Genomic DNA, 22,256 nt, shown 5'->3' with positions numbered 1-22,256 from the left:
TTCCTTTCTCCCCTGTGTATTGCTGTGAGAGCAGAACTGCTTGCTTCTTAGTGAACCAGACCATGGAAACAGAAAGAGTCCGGGTTAAAGAAAAAAAAAAAAAAAAAAGAGAAAGCTTTTTGATAGGATTATTTCAAGGTGTGTCAGTTCCCTGGACCATCTGCAGTGCAGATGCACAAGTAGCTGTTCCAGCACATGTGAGGCAAGGCGGGTATTGGCAGGGAGGGGACATGTATGGAGCGAGTGATACCTTACACTGCTATTGCTGTCAAAAGCATCTTGTTGAACCAGACCCAAATACTCTTGGCCTAGTGTTTGTCGACATAAAGAGAACGACTCCATATCATCAGTTCCTGTTCTTTCTGTTTTGACTGAGAGGAAAGCTTGAATCCAGTCGTAGCTTCAGCCCATGTTCCTTACAATTTTTACTGTTTTTTCCAGATTGCCCGACAGGAAGGAAGGGTCATTTTAACCTCTGGACTGCCATATCAGACTGTAAGTGTTCAGAGCTTCTGGTATTTTTCTGGCATTGTATCCTTGTATGGTGCAGGATGTTCAGAGTAGAGAAGAGGACAAGACAGATGTGAAAGCAACAGCTGGCTAGGCTTTTTCATGTTTCCTGCACTAAGAACTATGTAAAGGGTTTTGTGAGGCACTCTGTTGTTTCTGAATGGTCAAAGGTTAGGGTGAAATGTCTTTTATACATAGTACTTCATCAGTGGGAGTGCGATTGCCCTCCATTAAAGAAAATAAAAAATCAAGCCAAACAATCCCAGAACAAAGTGTTTCTGTTTGGCCTCACTGGCAGGTGAAAGACAGCTCAATCCCCATGCATTTTATCAGGAAGATTCTTGTTTGCTGATTTGCTGCACATTGACATAGTTTCAACACTTAAAGACTTTTCTTCTGGCTTGGAAGGAAGAGAATGGAAGTTACCAAGCATGGATCACTGTGGAAGCTGTGGAGGTTTTTTGTTTCTATAAATATACACACACATTAAAAAAAAAAAAAAAGCAAAACCCAACCCTCAGCACCAGATGTTGAGAGCCGTTCATGAGACATGCTTCAAAACAGAGTGTTGATGGAAATACATTGAACCTATCATTGTTTGCAATGTCATGATGCCTGCTGCAAGTCCTTGCACTTTGTTATTGCCCAAAAAATAATTTGGAAACTATTCTGGATTACACACATGAGCCAGAGTGAGGGGCTTCTTTGTTACAAACTACCAATATGAAAGCTCCCAACTATTTGAATAGTTACTTAGAGTATTTGCAGAACTTAGGTTGTTAATTTGCCAGATAGTAGCTGAGCACTGAAGAAAACTCCCCCCATGATAAGATACTGTGAGACAAGTGCAGCCATGCCGTGCTACGGGTTCCTTATCCAGACTGTGGTTCCTCTATCGTACAGTTGATGCAGTAGGTAATGCAGTGTCCAGAATGATCTTACCTGCAAAACTTTAATTTCAAAGCACTGTGTCAACATCACAAAAGGAAAATAACTGCTTCACAGCATACAATACCATCCTGGGAAATGTCTGGTTCCCTTTGTTCCCTTGCCTTTGTGTGCCCTACGCTTGGACAGAATGGCTCTTCTGCTAGGCTCTTTTATGCTAGTAAAAGATGTAGCAGATCCCACCTAGCTGTCAGTACTCATCATGTTCATAAAGATGTGTCTGGACACTTCCCAATTCTTGTTCCCAGAGAGACTTTTCTGCCAAATGTGGAACAAACATGACAGGGATGTCCACACCAACCACTTCAAGCTCTTTGGCCATCAGTGAACTTAAAGGGGTGAAGTGATAAAACTGGCATGAGACACCATCTCTTTGATTGTACCTTTGCATACAGTGTGTGATCTGTAAGGTTTCACATGAGAGCTGTGATTAAATTCAGTTTCCTCTCGCTATCCCAGTCAGCCCCACAGCACTAAATGATAAGTTAAAGGGAACTGGGCAAACATGTTTGATATATTGAACACTGTACTGCTTCAGTTGTCTCAGAAGTATTTACAGCAGTGGCTAAGTGTTAAATTTTACCTGTTGTGCCCATTAGATGAAAATTTAGTCTGTAAATGCACATTAATTGCAAATGTCATTTGTAATTAAAACCAAACTAAGTGTATTAGGGGGAAAAAACCAAACACAGATCAGGATCAGGCTGCATGGAATTTGTCTCATTTACTGTCTTTTTGGTTTATGACTTGTCTTTTCAAGCTGCAGTCCCAGGTAGGAGAAGGAAGGTGCTTCTCCGTGAACTGCTCAGAAAAGGCAAAGGAACAGGCCCTGCAGGTTTTGAAGCACTTCAACGTTCACGTAACCCTGGAGGACATCTTCAGCCGCTGCCAGGTAGGACAAGTCTTGTCTAAGCTTAAGGCCATGCTCACTTACCATCCATTCACAGCTGGCACTGCCTCAACCCCAACCCCTGTTGGGGTTTTGCACTCGGTGCCATGTGCTTGGTTCCCAAGATTTCTGCTTGAACTTTGGCAACAATCGTGCAAAGCTGTGAGGAGTTTTGAGCCTGCCTACATCCATCAGAGGTGTTGATGACCAAGTCAGAGGCACTGCATCTGGAACTTGCTAGAAGTTGCACTGTGTTCTGAGTATTGATACTTGGCGTGTGTTTTGGCATTAGCTGTCAAAGTTATATTCTCTTTGTTCCTGTGTTCTCTGTCTAGGACACATGCTGTTTTAATTATAAACTGTGTTTAATTATGGCTCTGTGATTCTGATAACACTTAATTACTTTAATAGGAGGATTTTTTCTAGGATCGTGTTTTTTTCAGAAGCTGTTAGGTTAATTCATGTCCATGCTGGTTGATGATTCCAGATTGTGTTTGGCACTGGATATCTGCGGATTGTTTTTAAGAAGAAATTTTAATTGTGTTAGCTCAAATCTTCCTCTCTTCCAATTTCACTCTTGTATTTGTTACAGTAACACGCTGAAACCTATCCCTTCAAAAACTGTAATATAAACCAAATTGAGACTTCACCATCTCTCATCTTATCAGTGTTCAGAGAGAGAAAAAGAAGAAACTGCAAAGGTGGCTAGAAAAGCAGCTCTCTACAAGGAGTAAACGAGCCAGCCGAGCACTTCAGTAAAGTCTGATTCTGTGCCTTTTGGTTGAACTAGCAGGGTCTCCCGGCCTGGGGAAACTGGACAAATTTTGTTGGAATAGCAATGGCTCCAGGGCAAACACGGCAGAGTACAATTTTTTAGAATTCTGCTTAGATCTGATGCTGGTTGTTGAAACCATATCAGTACCCTGTGGAGAAAATGGGAGTTGTCCAGCTGTGCAGGTTGCGTATAAGATGAGAATGATTTAACAACATATAGATTGGATCAACACAGTATGAGCTGATCAGTTGATCTTACTGCACGATAAATGTGTATGCTTAGATATAAGATTGCATTCAGTCTGGTGGTTTTATTGTTCCGAGAACAGATTTCAGTTGTTATATAGTGACACGCTGGCTTTTTTTGCAATTAAAAAAAAAAATGGTAGATTCTCCGATTCCCTGAGATCCCATAAAATGTCAGTGCTTTTCCTGGCGGTTGTTGAAATACCACAAGAATAAGCACATACAAAAAAAAAAAAAGTGCTGCTGCAGAAAACTGTGATATCTGTAATAAATACAGAAGGCTGTGCAGCATACAATCTAAAACTGACCCCTTGCCCATGATCTGGAGTCCGGAACTGTTTAACTATATGGCTTTTTAGTATGTGCTGTCTTAGTTTACAATATAAATAGGGGTAATCAATCTGGCTAGGAATATATACGAAGTGTTCTCTTACTTCCAGAAGAAATGTCTTCCCTGTAAATTGTGGTGGTAGAACAGCTGCATGTTTTATACTGCTAGGCATGGGAAGATGCTATTATTTGTCAAAGTGCTCTGTGTTCTGAATCATATATTTACCTACATTTAAGGCCTTGGCGTTTTGGAGCTGATTTTGTTCAGCTGTCATCTACAGCCTGTGCAATTGATGCTGTTGTTCTCAGGGAGAATCCCAAGCGGTTACAGCTGTCTTCCTAGCAGACACCCAGCCCATTACGGGAGCACTCAGCACTGCAGCGTGCGGCCATTCTGTGTGCAAGGGAGGGCAGCGGTCAGTAGGTTGAGAAGGATGATACTGTATAACTGCTGAGCATATTGACTGCCTGCATCAAAAATGGCAAATTTCTGCATTTAAAAGGGTGCTCTGGGGCCACTGTGTCCAACAGAGACCTCAGTGCATCATTTGCAGGTTCTTTCTAAAACATCCTAACTCTCTGCAAACCTAGTGAAGTTTAATTGCACTTAAGTAGGATGGGGGCTCCATCCTTAAACTGCTGAGCTGTTCCCTCCATGCTCCCTGTTGTGGTCTCTAACCACTTTACAGACCTCAGGGCTCGCAAACTACTCAGAGTTCTGCCACCTCGTTGCAGAAATGTGCGTTGCTAATGGATGACTGAGGGTTTCGGCTGTCCCTGGAGCAAGGGAGGGCTGACAGCATACAAGCCTGGGTCATGAAGAGCTTCTGCAGGCGCTCTCAGCAGAACAACGGACCTAAGCAATGCCAGCTTGTGAGCGGGGCCCTCTCCATCCTCACCTTTCCAGGGCTCGGCTGGACAGTGCTGACAGCGAGGGGCCAGCTCAGCTCTGCTCACAGCATGCTTGGAGATTCATTATCGGCTGCAATCATCCCTTGCAGATAAGCATTTTCTGTGTGTCACAGGAAGCAATGTGGCATCCTGCCTGCCTCTCTCTGTCTCGTGGAGCAAGGGCTTGTTTTGTCTCTTGGGCTACTTCTGTAAATGATTGGAGTGAATATGTCAGCAAATATCGTTGCGGTAACAATTAATGCGTGTAGTGCACATGGTAAAAATAGGTCCCAATTCAATGTTGTACCCGGGGTTGCTGTAAAATACATTTCCTCTGTCAGGTCCCTCAGCAGGGATGGGCAGTCTCCCTTTTGTGGATATAAAGAATGGACTGGCTTTGTAACTCTGCCAAAACACTGACTTTTTCTGTTAAAGCAATGGCAAATACCAGTTACCTCTGACTTCTCTAGCAAGTGCAAGGAGAATTTCACCCATGTGCTTCTCATCATTTCTGCCTTCAGTTGTACTGGGCTTTGACTCGTTGCTCTGGTTATAAGCTCCAGAAATGGAGGCTGCTACCAGCAGAGCCAGTTACAGCCTGCCAAATGTGCCCATCCCATGGGTCTCTCACGTGCTGCATCGCAGGGCTCTGTGATTGTCATGGAGAAGCCACCTGTGCACAGCAGCTTTAGCCAGGCCTGGTGTTGTCTTCAGTGAGGAACATTCTAGGGGGCTTGAGGGAAAATAAGATAAATTCTGTCTTTTAGTGGCTCGCAAAAAAGCCCCAAGAAGTCATGTTTCCTAGCTTTTAAATCTCTGAAATAAACTCATTTCCTCCATCTATCTGAGATGCAAATACACACATTTGAATATCTCATACAGCTTTTCTTCTTTTCAAATAACCAGAAGTCACTTCTTCAGGCAAAGGTGATATGAAATGCATGTTGGAAGTTGTTTGTATATGATAAGTTCAGCACCTTGGTGCCTTAGACTAGTCAGAAGGTCTTTGTGGAGTTGCCAGGGGCTACTATAAGCAGCATTAGGGCCAACTACCGAATTAGCTTGAGTGGAAGATCAGCTCTTGGTAATGTGTGGGAAGTTATCACACACCTTACATTTAAGAAAAGATCAAAACCTGTGTCTAACTGGATGGCTGCAATTTTGGGTTCAAACATCAGACAGCTAGGTTGTTTTATATAGGGTTTGACGTTTGGCACTCCCACAGTTCTGTCAGTTCATGAAAGAGGTCACTTCCCAAAGAGGTCACTTCCCAAAGAGGTCACTTCCCAAAGAGGTCACTTCCCAGCCCTGCCTGCTGCAGCCACCCATTGTGCTCCATGCTGGTGTCTGAGCGGCTCAGCACTGGCAGGAGAACGCAAGCTCCATTCCACTTTCCTGAAGAAATTCTTGAAAATGAACATTTTTGACATATTAGCTGGATGACTGACTTGGCTTTTTCCATCTTGCTTCTCTGGACCATCTCATTGAAAATCCATCTGGTCCGGGAGAAACATGGGTAGAATGCATCTGCTGACCTTGGAGTGTGGTTGATGCGTCTCTGTGTACTGCTTTTTTGCTCTGTGAGCCTCATGTAACAAGGACTTTGGCTTCCTTGGGCTGAGGTTTGGTGTCAGGTCTGGCTGACGCTTGCCAGTGAAACAGCACTTGTGTCAAAGCAGATAGGTTCAGGAGGGGGCTGGAAGTCCTTGGCTGTGAGTAATGCTGCTCTGTGCAGCACAGACAGGGTGAAATTATGGTTTGAATGGTGATAAACTGAGGAGATAAACAGTGCAAGTTGTTAGCTTTAAATCTTTATATCACAAGTGTTTGGCTCAACAGTTTGAGGGAAAAACACTGTGTTCAGTATTGTATGGGATAGCTGATAAATTATTCCTGTTATATCGTTAAAGGTTTATAACTCTGCTGCAAAATCCTTGCTGGTTTGAAGCTGTTAAGGGAGATTTTGAGGCAGAAGGGCCTGTCCGTCTTCAGCAAAGCTGATTTGTGTTTTACTTGAATGTGTAACTGCTGCTTAGCTGAACTTTGAGGTTTGGTTGTTTTTTATTTTGTTTTGTTTGAGTTTTGCCCTTGCACTGAGCATGGGAAGAGTGGGCTCCTCTGGTGCCCAGCCCGGGCGTGCTCAGCTGGGCTCAGGAGACATGGGTGCTGCTGGGGGCTGTGCCACATGCTGGCTTTTGACCTGACCGTTTAGCTTCTCCTCTGTCCAGGGAGGGAACCCTGCTTGAACAATACCAAATGCAATGTGGGTCTGGTCCTAGGTGAGAGTTCTAGGCTTTCCTGCAAGCAAAAATTATTGTACTTATATCCCCTGCAAAAATAAATGTGCCAGGAAAAAAAATCTCAGGCTCCAGCTGCAGTTTCTGCAACTGAACAGCCCTGCATTTATTATAGGATTATCTGCAAATTCAAATAGGTTGTCTCTTTCACTTCGCTGAACGCTGTGATCCTAAATAAGCAAATTACATCACCTATTCTGATGTCCTGTTTAACTTGTGACCTCAGCCTGAGCTCTGCAGGATGTGAGAGATAGCTGCTTTATTTCATTGTCTGGAGATCTGATATCTTTTTTTTCTACCCCCTTCCCTGTTCTTTCAGTTTCAAAGCTGCTCACCCCAGCCTTTTACAAAGGTGTTAGCATGGGATTAGGAGTAGGCGGAGAGGAGGGGGGAGGAAAGGAAACCACCATTTTTTTGAAATTAGGTGCAAAAGTGTTATAACAGTTACAGCAAATGTTTCTGTTTTTTTGTGGTTAAGGTAACGAATTTCATTGCTGCAAAGCTCATCATGTGCAAACTGATTTACACAGTGAGCCGGGTATGGAGCAATCCATTTAGCAGGGACAAAGAAAAAGGCATTATGATTAGATGAAAAACCCTGTGCTTGGGGCACTTTGCGAGAACCTTTGAAGCCAGCCTGGGAACTCTGGCAATATTAGTCGATAATTAGTAATATAGATCCCTCAAGCTGTCGTTTAGGTTGAAAATGTGCACGTCTCTCATGAGCCTCTGTCACACCAATCTGATCAGCAGGCTTTTTTGTTCCTTTTATGTGGGTTGCTCTGTCGGTCCAGATGATGATGAGAACTCCCAGACATCATCTTTCTCACTAACTTGTGAGCCAAACAGCTATCTCCCGGCACTGTCGTGTCATGGAAGTGGGACCAGGGCAATTTTGTTTTGTGGTCACCTTTCTTGGCTTGGACAACAGTCATTTTATTCTTTTAAATGTAGCAGTTGCCCTTTCCTGCATGGACTTAAAAAAAAAAAAAAAGGAAAAAAAAGAGAATTTAAAGGCTATGTATTTCATAAAAATGTTTCTGCCTTAAAAGACAGCGAGGGATTTGCCTCAGGAGCTGCTTAGGACAAAAAGCATCTGCAGCTGAAATAGGACTGAAGAGATCATCAAAGAATTTTGAAAATGCCAGTTCTTAGATCCCACATTTCAGCTCTGAGATGCCTTCCAATGATGCAACATTGTGTCCCTGTTTGCTTCCTTTCAGCCCCAAAGTCTCTTTGGAAAGGGACGTGTCACCATCTCAATGACAAATTAAGAAGGGTCATGTGCACTGGATTTTGTAGACTTGGGAATGCTGAGAAAGAGAATATCGTTTGGAAACCCTCTGTGGTTTAATAAAAGGTTCATCCATAGGATGCAATTTGTCAGCGCCTACAGGTCAGGAGAACCTGTGATTAACAGCATCTGTGGTTTCCCCAGATGTGTGAGCGAGCTGCCTACTCCTCACCAGCCCTTAACCTAAACTGAAAAGTCAGCCCTGTGCCTACTCGAGACGTAGGCTGTGATTTCTTGGTTCAGAGTGTGATTGTTCAGCACAAAGGGTAAGGTCCTCTTAATCTTTTTGTTTATCCTGGGCCTGGCAATTTAGATGTAATCTGCAACTTGTGCTGCTTAGATTCTGGCCAGGAAGCACAGCTGGTATTATTCTGCCTCTACAGACATTGTTGACGGAGTGAATTGACCTCAAAAGGTACTTGTCCCTGGGCCTGTTTGAATGTGAGCATTCAGTTGTGAATGTACCTAGCCCTGAAACAGCAGCGTTTCATTCAGAGAGATGTAGCTCTTTTTATGCGGAGTGACTCTACACATAGTTGTTAAATACCATCAGAGTTTGTGAAATTTTGTCGTAGCAAATCATGCTTCTTTTAAGTCTTGAGTTGAGATTTTTATTTGCTAATCTCTAAGATATTGTAGCTGGTGTTGAGAGCTCTGGTGAGTGGGTGGTCACCATTACGGTCAGGGAAGCACGGGCACACGAAGCAAGGTGGGTCAGGTTCCCAGCAGGAACGCAGCCCATGACTCCTCACCCCACCTGCACCTGGTCTTGGAGATACAAAGGAGTCCTCCCAGGCTTCACTGTATTTATGCACCTTAAAGGGGGAAAAGAACGTACTTAGCTGCCGCTAATGATAGAAAAGGCTCATGTGGAGCATGCCACAGGAGACAACCCTGCCATCTGGAGTGACTAACGGACCCCGGTGTGCAAGGCAGGATGGTTGGCAGGACATTGTCCATACCAGCGCCACCACGAGATACACAAGAGGGGCACCAGCACAATACATAGGTTCATAGAACACAAGTCCTACAAAATTCCCTGCCTGTAACTTGCCTAACCCTGTTATCATCCATGTACAGCTCAGAGCCCCCCCAAAAAAGGGCTCAACTGGGCCTAATTCTCACCAGTGAGCCTGGACAGTAGTGCCTGGTTCCCACAGACTGTACACTTCCCTGCCAAGATTTCAGTATCTTCAGAAATTCAGTGGAGCATGAAGGTCACAGCAAGGGAAGAATGACAGCCTGAGACTTTTTTTCCCCCCTTTCACCAGCTAGGAGCAGACTGTTGTCTCTCTAGCATGTTGACTGTTTTCATAGGGTTAGCGTGAAAGTTTATGTTTTACACAGACCAGTGGAAGTCAGATATGGGAATGCAGCAGATCAGCTGTGTTTCTTCAAGGAAGACGGTCTCGTGTTGCAGACTTGCTTTCTCAGTGTCTGCAAAGGCTTGATTTCCAGTGAAATTTCCTTTACAGATCTTTGTCTTTAGGCTCTTTTTGTGGATGTATGTGAGAGACTGTACCCAAGGTTTTGGGCTGTGTATTTATTTCCTTTCTCTGATTTTTGTGTGTGTGTGTGTTTTTTGTTTGGGGGGAGGTGTTACATTTTTTTTATTTTTTATTTTTTTGCTTGCTTGCCAAGCTGCAGGCGAATATTAAACTTCAGAGAAGAGGACTGTTAATTTTTCATGGTGTTATGTACCACACTGCTCAAAATGATGATGCCAAATTAGCCATTAGAGGTCAAACCTCGGCTGACAGCAAATGTTTTCTTTTGAGGAAATCATCCTTATTCCTGGGAACCAGCTTTGTTCTTCTGTGCTAAACGCAAGAAAGGTATGAATGTGTGTTTTTTCCTGGAGGGTAACGCTAGCTGGAAAAATGCTGGTTTTAGCCAGTAGAAACAGAACAAGCAAACAACGTTTGGCAGTGAAAACAGCACTTGTATTTAGACTAGCATAGAAAAGAAGACACAATGTAGTACAGAGTAAACGTCCTTTTATACAGTTCTGTACAAGGCTTTTTCTTCCTCTCATGGGTTTGGACAGATTGGGAAGTGCATTGGTCAGCAGTGATGCTGGTGCACTGGGAGAAAGTAGTGAAAGGTCAGTGGGTGACAGTGATGGAGTGACTGTAAGGAAAATGAAGAACTCTCTGGAGAAGGCAGTGACACAGCTATAACTCCCATGTGTCCCAAAGAAACTGTCCCCATGTTTTCTCTCAAATGTCATGAGAAAACGAGAGATTTGTAGCCAATTTAAGTTCTGTTGGTTTCCAGTCCCCTGTGCCTCCTGAGGTCAGAGTTCAGTGTATTGACTGTGTCAAGAAGTCAAAATTCCCATGTTTTATACACTGTAGAGTTTCTCCTCCTTTTTGACATGGGTGCCCTTATCATGTTCATTGTTTGTATGTCATAGTAAGGATTGGATGTCCAGTTCTTGGTGTGTGAATGGCTGTATATTTTTACTGGTGGGTTCTCAGGATAATAATCCTATACATAGACTCACGATACATTTAATGCATCTCATTGTTTGAGATATCTCATACCTTAAAAGTAAGATAATGTCAAAGTTCTTCTTTTCACAGTGGGGTAACTGGTTGCATCGGTAGTTCAGGTGAAGTGAGTTGACTTGAACTCATCCAGAAGGTCTCCAGGGCTTTATTTTCACTTCACAGAACAAGGTGATTGAATAGTAGTGGATAGGAGCCCTTCTTCTAAACAGTTTGATGTAGACCATCTTAATATCACACCTATGTTTTCCCTATTCCTGTTGATAATCTTGCACAAAACTCTTATCCTGTTGTTGCAAACACAATTAAAAACCCACTGTGCCCTTAATGGGGAATGAACAGTTTTGCAGTCATCCAAGATTTGCAGCGTTTGCCTGGGCAGCTGCTAACACCAGCAGCAGACCTTTTCTCCTTCAAAAGAATGTGTGATCTCTAGGCATTTTTGAAGCTTTCATTTGAGTCAGCATTATATACTGAGGTACACATACTTGACTTCACTGTAGAATTTGCCAGATCTGTAATTACTTGACAGCCTTTATCTGAAGACCTTTAGGCAATAAACCGTGTAACTTCCTATTGGTATAAATTAAACCATATCTGTTATTTGTAGCATTAATTATATGACGAGACACCTCACAGCAAAGAAAACCATACGTCCGTGGACCCCTGTGGGATACAGTTCATGATTTCCTGTTTTATCTACTGCTGTGAAAGCTTTTTCAGCTAGAAGCTGTTAATTCTGAAGGTGGAAAGGAGCATATGTAGGGTTTGTGCTTTTAAAGACCTTGTCCACAAAAGCTACACAGGGTCTAAAATGACTTACTTGACATAAGAAAAGACTGCTTTGTATTTGGATAAACACCAAGAATTAAATGCTGTTTCAGAAACAGGTACAGCAGTATCCTGGTGAAACCTGAAAAGAGAAGCAGAAAGCTTCTAAATGAGTTTCTCAATTCTTACATTATGCCAGTCTTGAAGAAGGTAGTATTGATGAAATACAGCTATATTGTATGCCATAAGCCAAAACAGGATTTTGCTGAAATGGCACGGATGCTGTCTTTAACTGAAATCATTTATAAGAGGGTCAGGATAAATTTCTCTCTCTCTTCCCCGAGGAAAGCAATAGAAAACCCTTGGTAGCACCAAGGGTTTTATAGTGAACTTATCTGAAAGCGTGCTGATCTAGAAAAAAGTCTGACCAGCACAAGCATTTTTTTTTCCAGGGGACACCCCAGTGCCCTCTGATTTCTCAGCTATGTGAGTGGTAGCTCAGAAGGAGAATGACAACTTAGGAGTTTTGGCAAAGTTGAAGAACATAATGTTTAGGGCACACTTCTTGTAAGTGATTATCTTTTCTCTGGAGAATTGAATTTAGATGATTTACCTGTCTTAGTTCAAGATATGCAATCTGAGTCGACCATACTTTTGATCAAGAAAGAGCTGAGGGAAGACGCAGGTGAAAACCTGCTTTACACTTATCCTCAGGATCATCTCTGTTCCAACCTCCTTCACCTTGGCTTTTCTCTTTGTGGGTCCAGAGGGACCTGCCCCTACTAAGGCCTTTTAGTGACGTAGGAGAATGTCATATGTTGACGGTGAGCACAATCAGGATTATTTTCCTAATGCCCACTGTAATGACTGTGGTGACAATCAAGTGAGTCTAGCCTGAGGCTGTCTCACTGCCCGGAGGGTGGCCCAGCAAGCACCTCTTGGCCTCTGCGCACTTGTCCTTCATGTTTGCAACTCCTGCTTGGGAAGGGAGCATGTGGGCAGCCAGGTGCTGAGAATGGTCCAGCTGAAATGGGTCAGAGAACATATTTGCAGCTGGATCAGGCACAAAGGACCACAGCAACAAGTTAGGCTCTGGTGTACTGCTCACATGGATCCCTCCATCTCTGGCAGACAATTCCTGGTGCCATGCCCCTGCTGATAGCCTGGAGCATGGCAGCGAAGAGGCACGGGCAGAGCACTAATCTCTGCAGCTATTAGATTTTTAATTTAACTGTCTAAATTCATAGACTTTAAAGAAGGGGGCATCATGGAGCTGGGTCATGCAGGAGGAAATGAGACGGTGGTTGGAGAGGAGGAAGTTGGTGACACAGGAGTCAGATGAGGAACACAGTTCCCTACAAACAGGGTCATGTGAATGCCTGCTTGGTGACAGTATGGAGTGATCGATGTGCAAGGATAATAGGTCACTGGGGAGTCAGCCTGAAAGCTAAAGCCTCTCAAAATGTGTGGGACACTGTGGAAAAGAAAGTTAAAAAGACAAGTAAAGTCAGACTGCTTCTTGCACACCAGCCTGACTCACAGCTCTGGTTAGCTTGCTTTCCTTGGCTTACTTTGCACAGTCCAACTTCTGAATATATAAATGAGTTGGGCACTAAAAAGTTGTTCATGCTTCCCTCTGAACAGACCCAGGCCAGTGCTGGAGGATTGAGCCTTCTCTCCCTGGAGTGAAGCCATCCCTCGAGGGGACCAGCCCTTCCTTGCCCCGACAAGCCTTAGCTCTGGCTGCCTTCTGCAGTGGGGCCATTTCTCCCTGGAGCTGGGCCTTCCCTGGATCAGCGGCATTTAGTGGCATTTACTGGAGGGCTCAGATTACCCCAGTGAAAATAATCGGTTATGCAAAGTTACGCTGTTTAGATTGGGTTTCTTCTGTGTGGCCAGTGAGGTGTGAAAGTCAATCTGCTCTGCAAACCCTGAGGGCACTTTCTCTGTGCTGACTGGATATGATCCCTTTGGGGTTTAGCTGTCGGGGGAGAAAAGCTGGCCCTGAGTTCAGTTCAAAGGATGCAGAGCACAGGTGGTTGCAGTGGGACTGAGCTCAAGAGCCACACAGCCTGCTAAACCCAGATGGGGCCGAGCTAGCCTGGCCTGACAAAGTGAGACGGTCAGCCAAGAGCAGGGTGTGAGGTCTGGGCCCTGCTGGGCTTGCGCGCCTTCAGTTGCCTCAGCTGGGTGCAGGCCAGCGGGGCAGAGCCTAGCTGCAGACCAGGCATGGCTGTTTGTGGTTGCAATTCTCTTCACAGGCCATCGCAGCCCATGCAGTAAGCGACAGTGTCATTAGCAAGAAGGCCTTCCTGCAGCATGAATGTTTCATGGCATCCATCTTATACATCATTCATGATTATCTTCCTTTTCTCCCCGGTGCAAGCACAGATTTGGAGTTTCAGTGCAAGATCAGGAGCAGAAAAGTCCCTGTGGACAAACACTCCCTCCTGCTGCTTCCCGCTTGCCGGCCATGGGTCTCAGTGTCATTGCTGCCCAGGGGGACATGGGCTTGCCTTGCGATTGAGCTGGTGGGTGACGGGAGGCAGCAGGTGACCAGGCGATCGGGTTGAGGCCCTGAGCTACTGTACTGGTATGGCACTGGAGCCTCTGCCTGTAAGGTCTCAGTAGTGGCATGTGGTAGCCATCCTAAGAGGCTTGCCAGCCCCTTGGTAATGTCTGGAAGTACATAAGGAGTCCAGTAATAAGTGTGAGGGATGGCCCAGGGACTACTGTCTTTGCCAGGTAATGTGAACATTTTGTAATGGAAGCAATACTGAATGGCAGTACATGCATATTTAAATCAGCACCAATTTATGCTGCTGATCATCTGCGACTTACCACAGTATCATTCATATTCAGCTTTAGTGCCAAAAACAATACTCAGCTGCTTTCTTGTTTCTTAATGAAAAATACCTCTTTAGGGTTTCTTTGAAGTCTCCACCCCTGAAAATCCCCACTATATTGTCATCATTGTTACTGTTAACAGCCCCTGCCAGTATCAGGAGCCTTTCCTGACAGATATCTCTGCAGGGGCTTTGTCAAGCGCTGCAATTCAGCCCTATACTATAGACAGTTTTAAATGGCTAATGACGGGCCTCCCAGGGGATTTCTGCCAAACTCTCAAAGACCTCCCAGGTTTAAAAGTGGCAGGGTGTCCTTTTCCTGGGGCCAGTCGCAGGAGGAATGCACACAGTCAGATTCTCCTACCTAAGCTGCATCAGCCTAGTTATTTTTGCAGTTGCAAAGACTCATCCATGCGTATATAGCTGGTTGCTTAGCAGAGGAGAGATAGTTCTGTCAGTAGAAGACGTAGAATAAAAAGGCGAAACTTCCAGAAGAAAAAGATTAGGTGGAAAATATCCCACTGGTTTGACATATTACTGCATTTAAACTTTGAAAATATTTTTGTTTGACAGTAGCAGAAAAATATGAAAGGCTTCAAAAAATTAAGCCAGGTTCTGTATCAGAGGGAGCAGAAGGCTCATTTTTCCCCAGTGTATAAGGGTGATACAGATATTTATGGGATAAAAGTAGGAATGTGAATGATGTTGAAATAAGCTGGGCTTCTATATGCTATTTTCAGAAGAGAGGCAGAAAAACACTTGAAGATCATTGAGAGTCTGCTGGAAATGGGTCCCAGGCTCTTCTGCCCATGATTTCAGGAGAGTTTCAGATTGGTATAGGCTGGCACAGACAAGCCATGCATCTCCTGCCACCTCTCCCCTGCCCCAGTGCCTCTCTGAGTACCCCTTGTCCCATCACAAGTGCTTGTTTAACTGCAGGGTCTCTGGATCAGGAAGCTGATCCCAGCTGATCAGGCCTGTCACAACCAGATGGCTGATTTTAACCCAGCTCTCTTCCCCAGTCTGGTTGGCGGCGCAGCTGCCCATATGTGCATGCGGGGCCGGCAGGAGGACTCTGCCTCCGCTGTGTCAGCACAGGCTTATGCTGGCCAAAGCCCTTGTGAGCCTACAGCTGAAGGAACTAGAGCCAGCATTTTGACAGCCCTCGTCTGTACAGTCCCAGCATTAAGAGAATTTGGATTATGCTGTGGAGCAGGTAGAAGGCTCACCAGGGAGCACAGTCGCCTCTGTGGATATCCAGGCTTGGCCAAGGAGATGAAGCCTTCAGCCTGTCTCAGCCCTACCCTGTTAATAACCATTAAGACCCTACTGGCAGTTCAAAATCTGTTTCGGTTCAAATTTGACGTTGATCTTCAGATTTATGAAAGAAGTACAGTCAGGTGGATGCTCATTCCCACGTAGACAGAAACCATTCTATTTTGAACAGCTTGTAGCTGTTGTTCACCTCACCACATTTTTGCATCGTGGCTAAATACAGTTCACAGTTTCTGAGTGTATTTCTCAATTTATTCATAGCGAAAAGGGCTCTTCTCAGAGATTAGCAAACGAATTCTCCAGAGAACTTTTAAGAATTGGTTCTTCACTTACACTTGTGCTACCAAACAAAACTAAATCTTTTCACTTTCTAAAGGAATCAAAATGAATGCTTTTTCTTCTGTATTGAAATAATTTCAGGTCTTTTACCGGAGGGAAAACTACCATCTCTTAAAGTGATTCTGTGCCTTTAACTGGGCTACTGTTACGCAGGATGGTTGAAGCTTCATTTAGCCCGAATGAAAAAGTTGATGCATGTTGCTGAAGAGAGGAAACTGGTAGTGGATGATTTACTTGGAATGCCCTACAGCAAGGAGGTTATAAATGAAGTGGGGGAACACCGAGAGCACTAAGATCTGAACCAGAGGAAATGCATGAAGCCTTGAAGTGACCTTATGTAAATTCCTGATGATGAGACTTAATTGAACTCATTTTTTCAGGGGTTGTAAAGATCCAAATAACTACAGCCTTGAAATGCAAAGGCCTCTAGAAAACACATATGATCGTATGGTTACACAGAGCTGAAAACTGCCTGGGTTTGTGTGACCAGCTAGCCCAGCAGCTGGGTGTTGCACCCACTGTTGCTCTGGGAGCTGTGGTGCCCGGGGGCCTGGTGCCAGCCTTGGCCCCAACCGGCACAGCGAGGCTTCTCAAGGTGCACGAGCAAGGCCCAGAGGCCATGTCCTGTCTCCCATCCCTGTGCCAAAGATGCCTCTACTCAAATGCCTATTTTAAACTGAAAACTGATGTGTTTCTGCACTGACTCCCAGGAAGCCTGACGTGCCCTTGGATGCCGGCAGCGTGCAGAGCTGTGTGCAGCTGGAGACCCCTCTGTGAAACGGGCTGGTGGCCTCAGCCCAGCTCCTTGAGGCGAGTGTCCCACTGCACACATATGGAAATCCCAGTGAGGAGAAACAGAGCGGCTCTGGAGGGGTCATCAGGCTATGCCCTTCTTGATGAGGTTGGTTCCCAACGTGAAATAATGTGGGCATGTGTTCAGTGTGACAGTGTCAGAAACTAATACAGAGACTGTCAAGACCAAATTCCTGTGCTGTTTCTAGAGCTCGGGATTTTTCCCTCTCTACTTGCATTAGCTCTAGGATTCACTCATATTAATGGATTTATGATAACATGATGAAGTATTGATCAAGGAAAAAGGAACAAGTGATCAATTCTGTGAAAAAATACTTATCTGTGATTCCAGTTCCTGAACTCTTCACTTCTCTGAGCTGGCATTTTCCAAGGGCTTGTGCAGTTAGGTACCCAAATGCACTGAATGTCTGTGAAACACCAGCTGCCAAAGTCTCCTGAGTTTCATTCAAAATACCAGATTAATTGATTTATTTAGATTCATAAACAGCAGTGGAGAGTGGGAGGCTCTGACCCAGTGAGAAACTGCGGATATGGCTGTGAACAGCAGGCTAATGAAGATGAAAAACCTCCCCTGTCCAGAGTAATCCAAACACAGCCTTACATATTAGTCTGTTGGCCCAAGTGCAGCTGTTTGTCTTTTCAGTAATCTGAAGCCAGAGCAGTACCCTGAGAAGCAAAGGGGACAGTGACTGTTTGTACATAGTGGAGGTCAGCAGTGCTGCTGCCTGAAATGCACGACTTCATGCTGCGGAGGTGACATGGGTGGCACCGCGGTGCCACCACGGCCCCAGGGCCATGCTCCCATGGGCTGAGCCCGGCTTCCCAGCTCCGCCAAACTCAAGGAGAGCGAGAAACCCAGCGTCTTCCCTTCAGAGGGAAGCTGGAAAATCTTCCCTGTATTTAAAGTTCCCATGGCTGCAGTTTGAATTTGGCACACAGTTGGCCATGGGGTTATCTGAGGTCATGTACTCAAATAGTTGTAGATAAAACAAGGGCCTGTTTGGATTGGAAATCTCCAGAGGGCTTTTCCTTTGCGCGAGGGTAATGATATTGCAAGAGGACATGAGCCAAAATAAAGATTCGGCTCCGTATGCAGTAGCTCAGTAAAATAAAATGAGCAATGGAAAAAAAGAAGTAGGGAAAAAAAAAAAGACGACTATTTTCATTACGTTATTTTTTGAACTTGCTGTGAGATGGAGGAATTACAGCCAAGGAGAGGGAGTCCTGCAGCGCGGTGCCGTCCAGGACTCAGCTCACAGTGCTGCTCTTCCAGGAAACTCACCGTAGTTGCAGAAAGCCCTCACTTTTTGGCTGTGCTCACCTGCTGGCAGGCTCGCCCCCTGTGCATCCCGCACTGGGGCAGGCTCCCATGCCACAGGGGATGCTGTGTGGCCACTGCCTCTGCTCCTGGGGCAGTGCCAGTGGCAGCCAGCCCTGTAGTGCCTCTGCTGCAAAGGTTTGTTTCCAAAAATCCCTACCAGTTGGGACGGTTATAAAGAGGGAGAAGTTAATGTTTTTTGGAAGTTAAAGAAGGAATCGGATCCTGTCAGACTCTTTCACAGGCCCTTGGGCTTTTATGGGAAACTATTTACTCACCACTTAATGGAAGACTGCAGAGCAGAGCACATTTGGACAAGAAATGTGATTCGCTACTTTTCCAAGTTGCCATTAGAGCAAAGCATATGCTTGTAACAACAGCTCTCTTATTGCTTGCTTGCTGCCTGGTACAATGATCTTTATGACTTCGCAGCCTGTTGTTATGAAAATAATTGAAATTCAAAAGCAAAATGACAAAGTTGGGAAGAAAATTAGGCCTTCGGGGGCTTTCTGTCTTCCTGTGGTGCACTCAGATGCAATGCTGATAGATGCTGCTATAAAAGCATCTCTCAACAGGTAATGAAAAAGTAAAGATGAGACAAGAAAGAGGAGAAAAAGCGAAAGGAAAAGATGTTCTCTGCCCTTCACATGATGCTGCAGGCTGGGGCTCCAGGCACTGGGTGTAACCAAAATGGTAACTGACTTTCCTCTTGGTGCCGTGATGTCCTTCCTGTGGGCCTGACTGAAGCACGTTCAGGCTGCAGCGGGATAGGCAGCATCAGCTTTGCTGGCCTCGAGGTGCCCGCTCTGTTGGCAGCCAGGACAGCTGTGTGTCAGGGGGGAGCGCTGCTGCCTCCCTGCCTGCATTGCCGGTGCTGCCAGGTGGCCCCACTGCCCATGCTAGAAATCCCTGTTGGGTGTGGTTGGCCAAGTTGTGCCGAGCTGCTGGGTTGTGGATATGCATTTCGGATGGCATTGTGATGGGTGGCATGTAGGCAGTGCCACCTCCGGGCTCTCCAGGTGGGGAGATGCTATATGAGAAGAGACAACATCCCACACCACACAGGGTCATTACAGGCACTGTGCAGACCTGCTGCGCGTCCCTTAGGGCTTTCACTGAGAACTGGGACCGAAACTTTGTTTGAATGCAAACTTAATTTCAGCATAAAAATTATCTGAAGATGGCTTGCAGCTTTCTTACGCTTGTTTTTTCTGTTGTTTTTAAGATTGCTTGCTGAGGAACTCAAAGTATGGATGCTTTGTTGGTGGCTGTGAGCATGAGGAACCCAACTGCCACCAAGTTTAATGTGATTGGTATATCTGTTTCCTCTGGGCTGCCAACAAGAATTCAGCCTCAGCTGACAAATCTTTACCTATGTGTTCACTGGCGTTCACTCAAAATGTTCACTGGAGACTTTGGGAGTTTGAAAGGTTGAATTCATCATTTGATTTATTTCTCCAGTTTGGATGGGAACAACTGATAAATTTACATTTCTGGTGTGGATTCTGAAGTTTACATCTTCACAATTCAGTTTCTACTAGTATATGCTTAAAATGTATATTCACATTCTTTAGTTTGTTAGTAGGGAAGGAGTCATAAAAAGGTCGCATATTCATCAGGATTCATTTTTAGAAAGAGAACAAGCCTGTATGCATGTCTCCTTGGAGCATTGGCCCCTGCTTTTCTCCTTATAGGGAGTATTTTAATAATGGTAACACTAGTTTTTCAGCTTATGGAGACATACAGCAATGTTCCCAAAAAGACTTAGCTGCAGTCAGTGCCACCAAGTGTCTCTTCATGCATCCTGTGTTTTTACATGGTGCACATTACTACAGGCTTTCCGTATCTTGTAGACATGGTATTTCTTAATACGCTTATGGTGTGATTTTAGGACTTAACTCCCATGACAAACTACTAACCAAATACTTTAGGTCTATAGTATTCCATAAAAAGCACTTCTGACCTGCTAGGTTTCTTTCAGAGCACGTGTGGATGTACTGGGAAAAACCAGCAAGTCCTCACTGACCAAAGAAAGAGGTAATGGGAGGACTGGGTGCCTGGATGGATTATTATGATGGCATACAGAACTATATAAAAATTACATTTTCTTTATAGAAGGGCCGAGTGCAAACCTCGTTTGGGTGACTGTTAAAGTCAAGCGATTCATTACCACCAGTCCTGCTGCTGCCCAGTGGGTTGTGCAGTTGGTCTGAGTCACAGCTGGCAGGATCGCATATCCCTGACCAGGCAAGAGGGGACAGAGGGTGGCTGATGTGGCATTAGAGGCAGGCAGTACCCTTCCAGCAGAAAGCCAGCCAGGACAAGTTAGTTTGATTTTTTTCTTTCTTCTTTGTAGGAATATGAACTGGCTCCCTAATTTTGTGTTGCTTGTACTGTGTCACGTGCCTGCGCTGCCTTTGATCCCATACCAGAAGCTTTAATGCTGGATTTACTGTATTGTCACACTGCAGCCTGTGTCTCTCTCTCACCTCTCTTGGGCAATAGTCCATTTTAAAAAACCACACCTGAGTTTAGCAGGATTATTATTCTGGTTCAAAAGAAACTGAGGACTCGACAGATGTAAATGCCAAGGTTTGAAATGCATTTAGCAAAGCTGGGAGGTGTAAATGCCAAGGTTTGAAATGCATTTAGCAAAGCTGGGAGGATGAGGGAGAAATTTGTCACCTGAAGGTTCTGTGTGATTTACCATCTGGCAATTTTATAATGGCGACATTTTGCATTTTTTCCCCAGTGGTCCAGCAAAAATCAGTGAGAAATGCTTCGAAAGGACAACTGTTTTATGGTTATCATAGCATGAGTGCAAGAGGAGGCTTGTCATCATGGCAGCCTTGGAACAAATTTGCTGAGACATTCAACTGCCTTTAAATCTCCTCTAGAGAACTTCTGCATTTCTCGTCGTGGGTCACTTGTGCTAATTTGGCATCTCTTTTAGAGCAATTTACATTTTTCTTTCAACAGAAACACTTACCCTCTCTAATAATGAGAACGCTCCTGTGCTTGGTTTTGGGGGTGGTGGTGAAAGTAGTTCAAATCTGAAAAGAGGCAGCTGTTCTCCTTGGCTCACCAGCGTGTTTCAGGCATTTGTTGAGCCTACAGAGGAAACACATTCTTAAAGTCTGTGTCGGGAAACCAGCTTCTAAGGCAGAAAAGTCGTGTGAATTTTCAATGTTCCTGTACGACCTATAATTTGTTACAGCACTGTGGGTGCTACAGTTCGTTTGTGGTGTGTGTCAGTGAGGACCTCATGGGATTTGCGCTGCAACACATTTAGCAGATTTCATTCTAACGTTACCAAGCTGAATCAGAAGTTTCTGCATGAGAAGTTGGGACATGTGGTTGTTAGTATGTAGAGACGTACTCCTGACGTGAGCACAGGCCCGTAGCTTTGAGCATGCACCAGCCAAGAAACTGGAGCTTTTTCCAATGCAAGTGAGACTGTGCCTTAAAATATCTGAACGCTAAATGCACAAAGCAAGGCCCGTATCCTGCCCCATCCTGTGCACTTGATGTTGGAAGAACGGTGAGACGCTTGTCCCTGAGCTGCCCAATGCTGATGGGCTTAAAGGCTCCAGAGAGGTAATTTATTGGTGAGATCAGAAGGATGTTTTATTCGTTTCAGAGTATGAGGGTGCCAACATCTTTTAGAAGAGGACAGTGGTACCTGAGTGAGATGGTAAAGTCCATGAGAGCTCCTGCACAAGCAAAATGCAAAGCAGGGCCCAGAGCAGAAGAGTCCCTGAAGAACAAAGCATTGGTGACTCAGTCTCCCACTGAAGAGTCCCAGGGAGGACATGGCCCTCAGGGTAGATGAACAGGAAGAGAAACAAGTGATTTCTATTAGAAAGGGAGATGGTAGGACTGAACCTGGACGCAGCTTCTTGAATAGGCTTTGCAGATTCCCTCTTCTGTGCCAGTGAGCCTTGATTTCAGGTTTAAAGTAAAAAGCACAATTCAGATAAGTCCCTCAAGCCTAGCTAACAAATGTCCAAAACATGAAAGTGAAAAACAGCCACTTCCCAGGAGCAGAAGACCTCTGAAAGGGGGATTATTTGTTGCTTGTCCAAGTGACAATGATTAAAGGTTTCTCAGCAGGTTTGCTCCCTCGTTAAGAGATTTGAGCCTCTGCTTTGAAGTTCCATCTCCAGCTGGAAACTCACACAAACCTTTGGGCCAAGAGCCCTTTT

General features: G+C 44.8%; 1 protein-coding gene across 30 annotated transcripts in view; it reads left to right on the top strand.

The window, feature by feature from the left end:
• EXD3 (exonuclease 3'-5' domain containing 3) overlaps nt 1-22,256 on the top strand; it is a 296,493-nt gene that overhangs the window by 158,741 nt on the left and 115,496 nt on the right. For all 30 annotated transcript variants that reach the window (XM_083807581.1, XM_083807567.1, XM_083807576.1 and 27 more), the window contains 2 exons: nt 442-495; nt 2,219-2,350. In XM_083807581.1, coding sequence (XP_083663707.1) covers nt 442-495; nt 2,219-2,350 — 186 coding nt within the window. The remainder of the gene's footprint in view (nt 1-441; nt 496-2,218; nt 2,351-22,256) is intronic.

Source organism: Anser anser, assembly GCF_964211835.1.
Source record: "Anser anser genome assembly, chromosome: 21".
In the NCBI taxonomy this organism is placed as follows: Eukaryota; Metazoa; Chordata; class Aves; order Anseriformes; family Anatidae; genus Anser; species Anser anser.
This window is presented reverse-complemented; position numbering and strand designations above follow the sequence as displayed.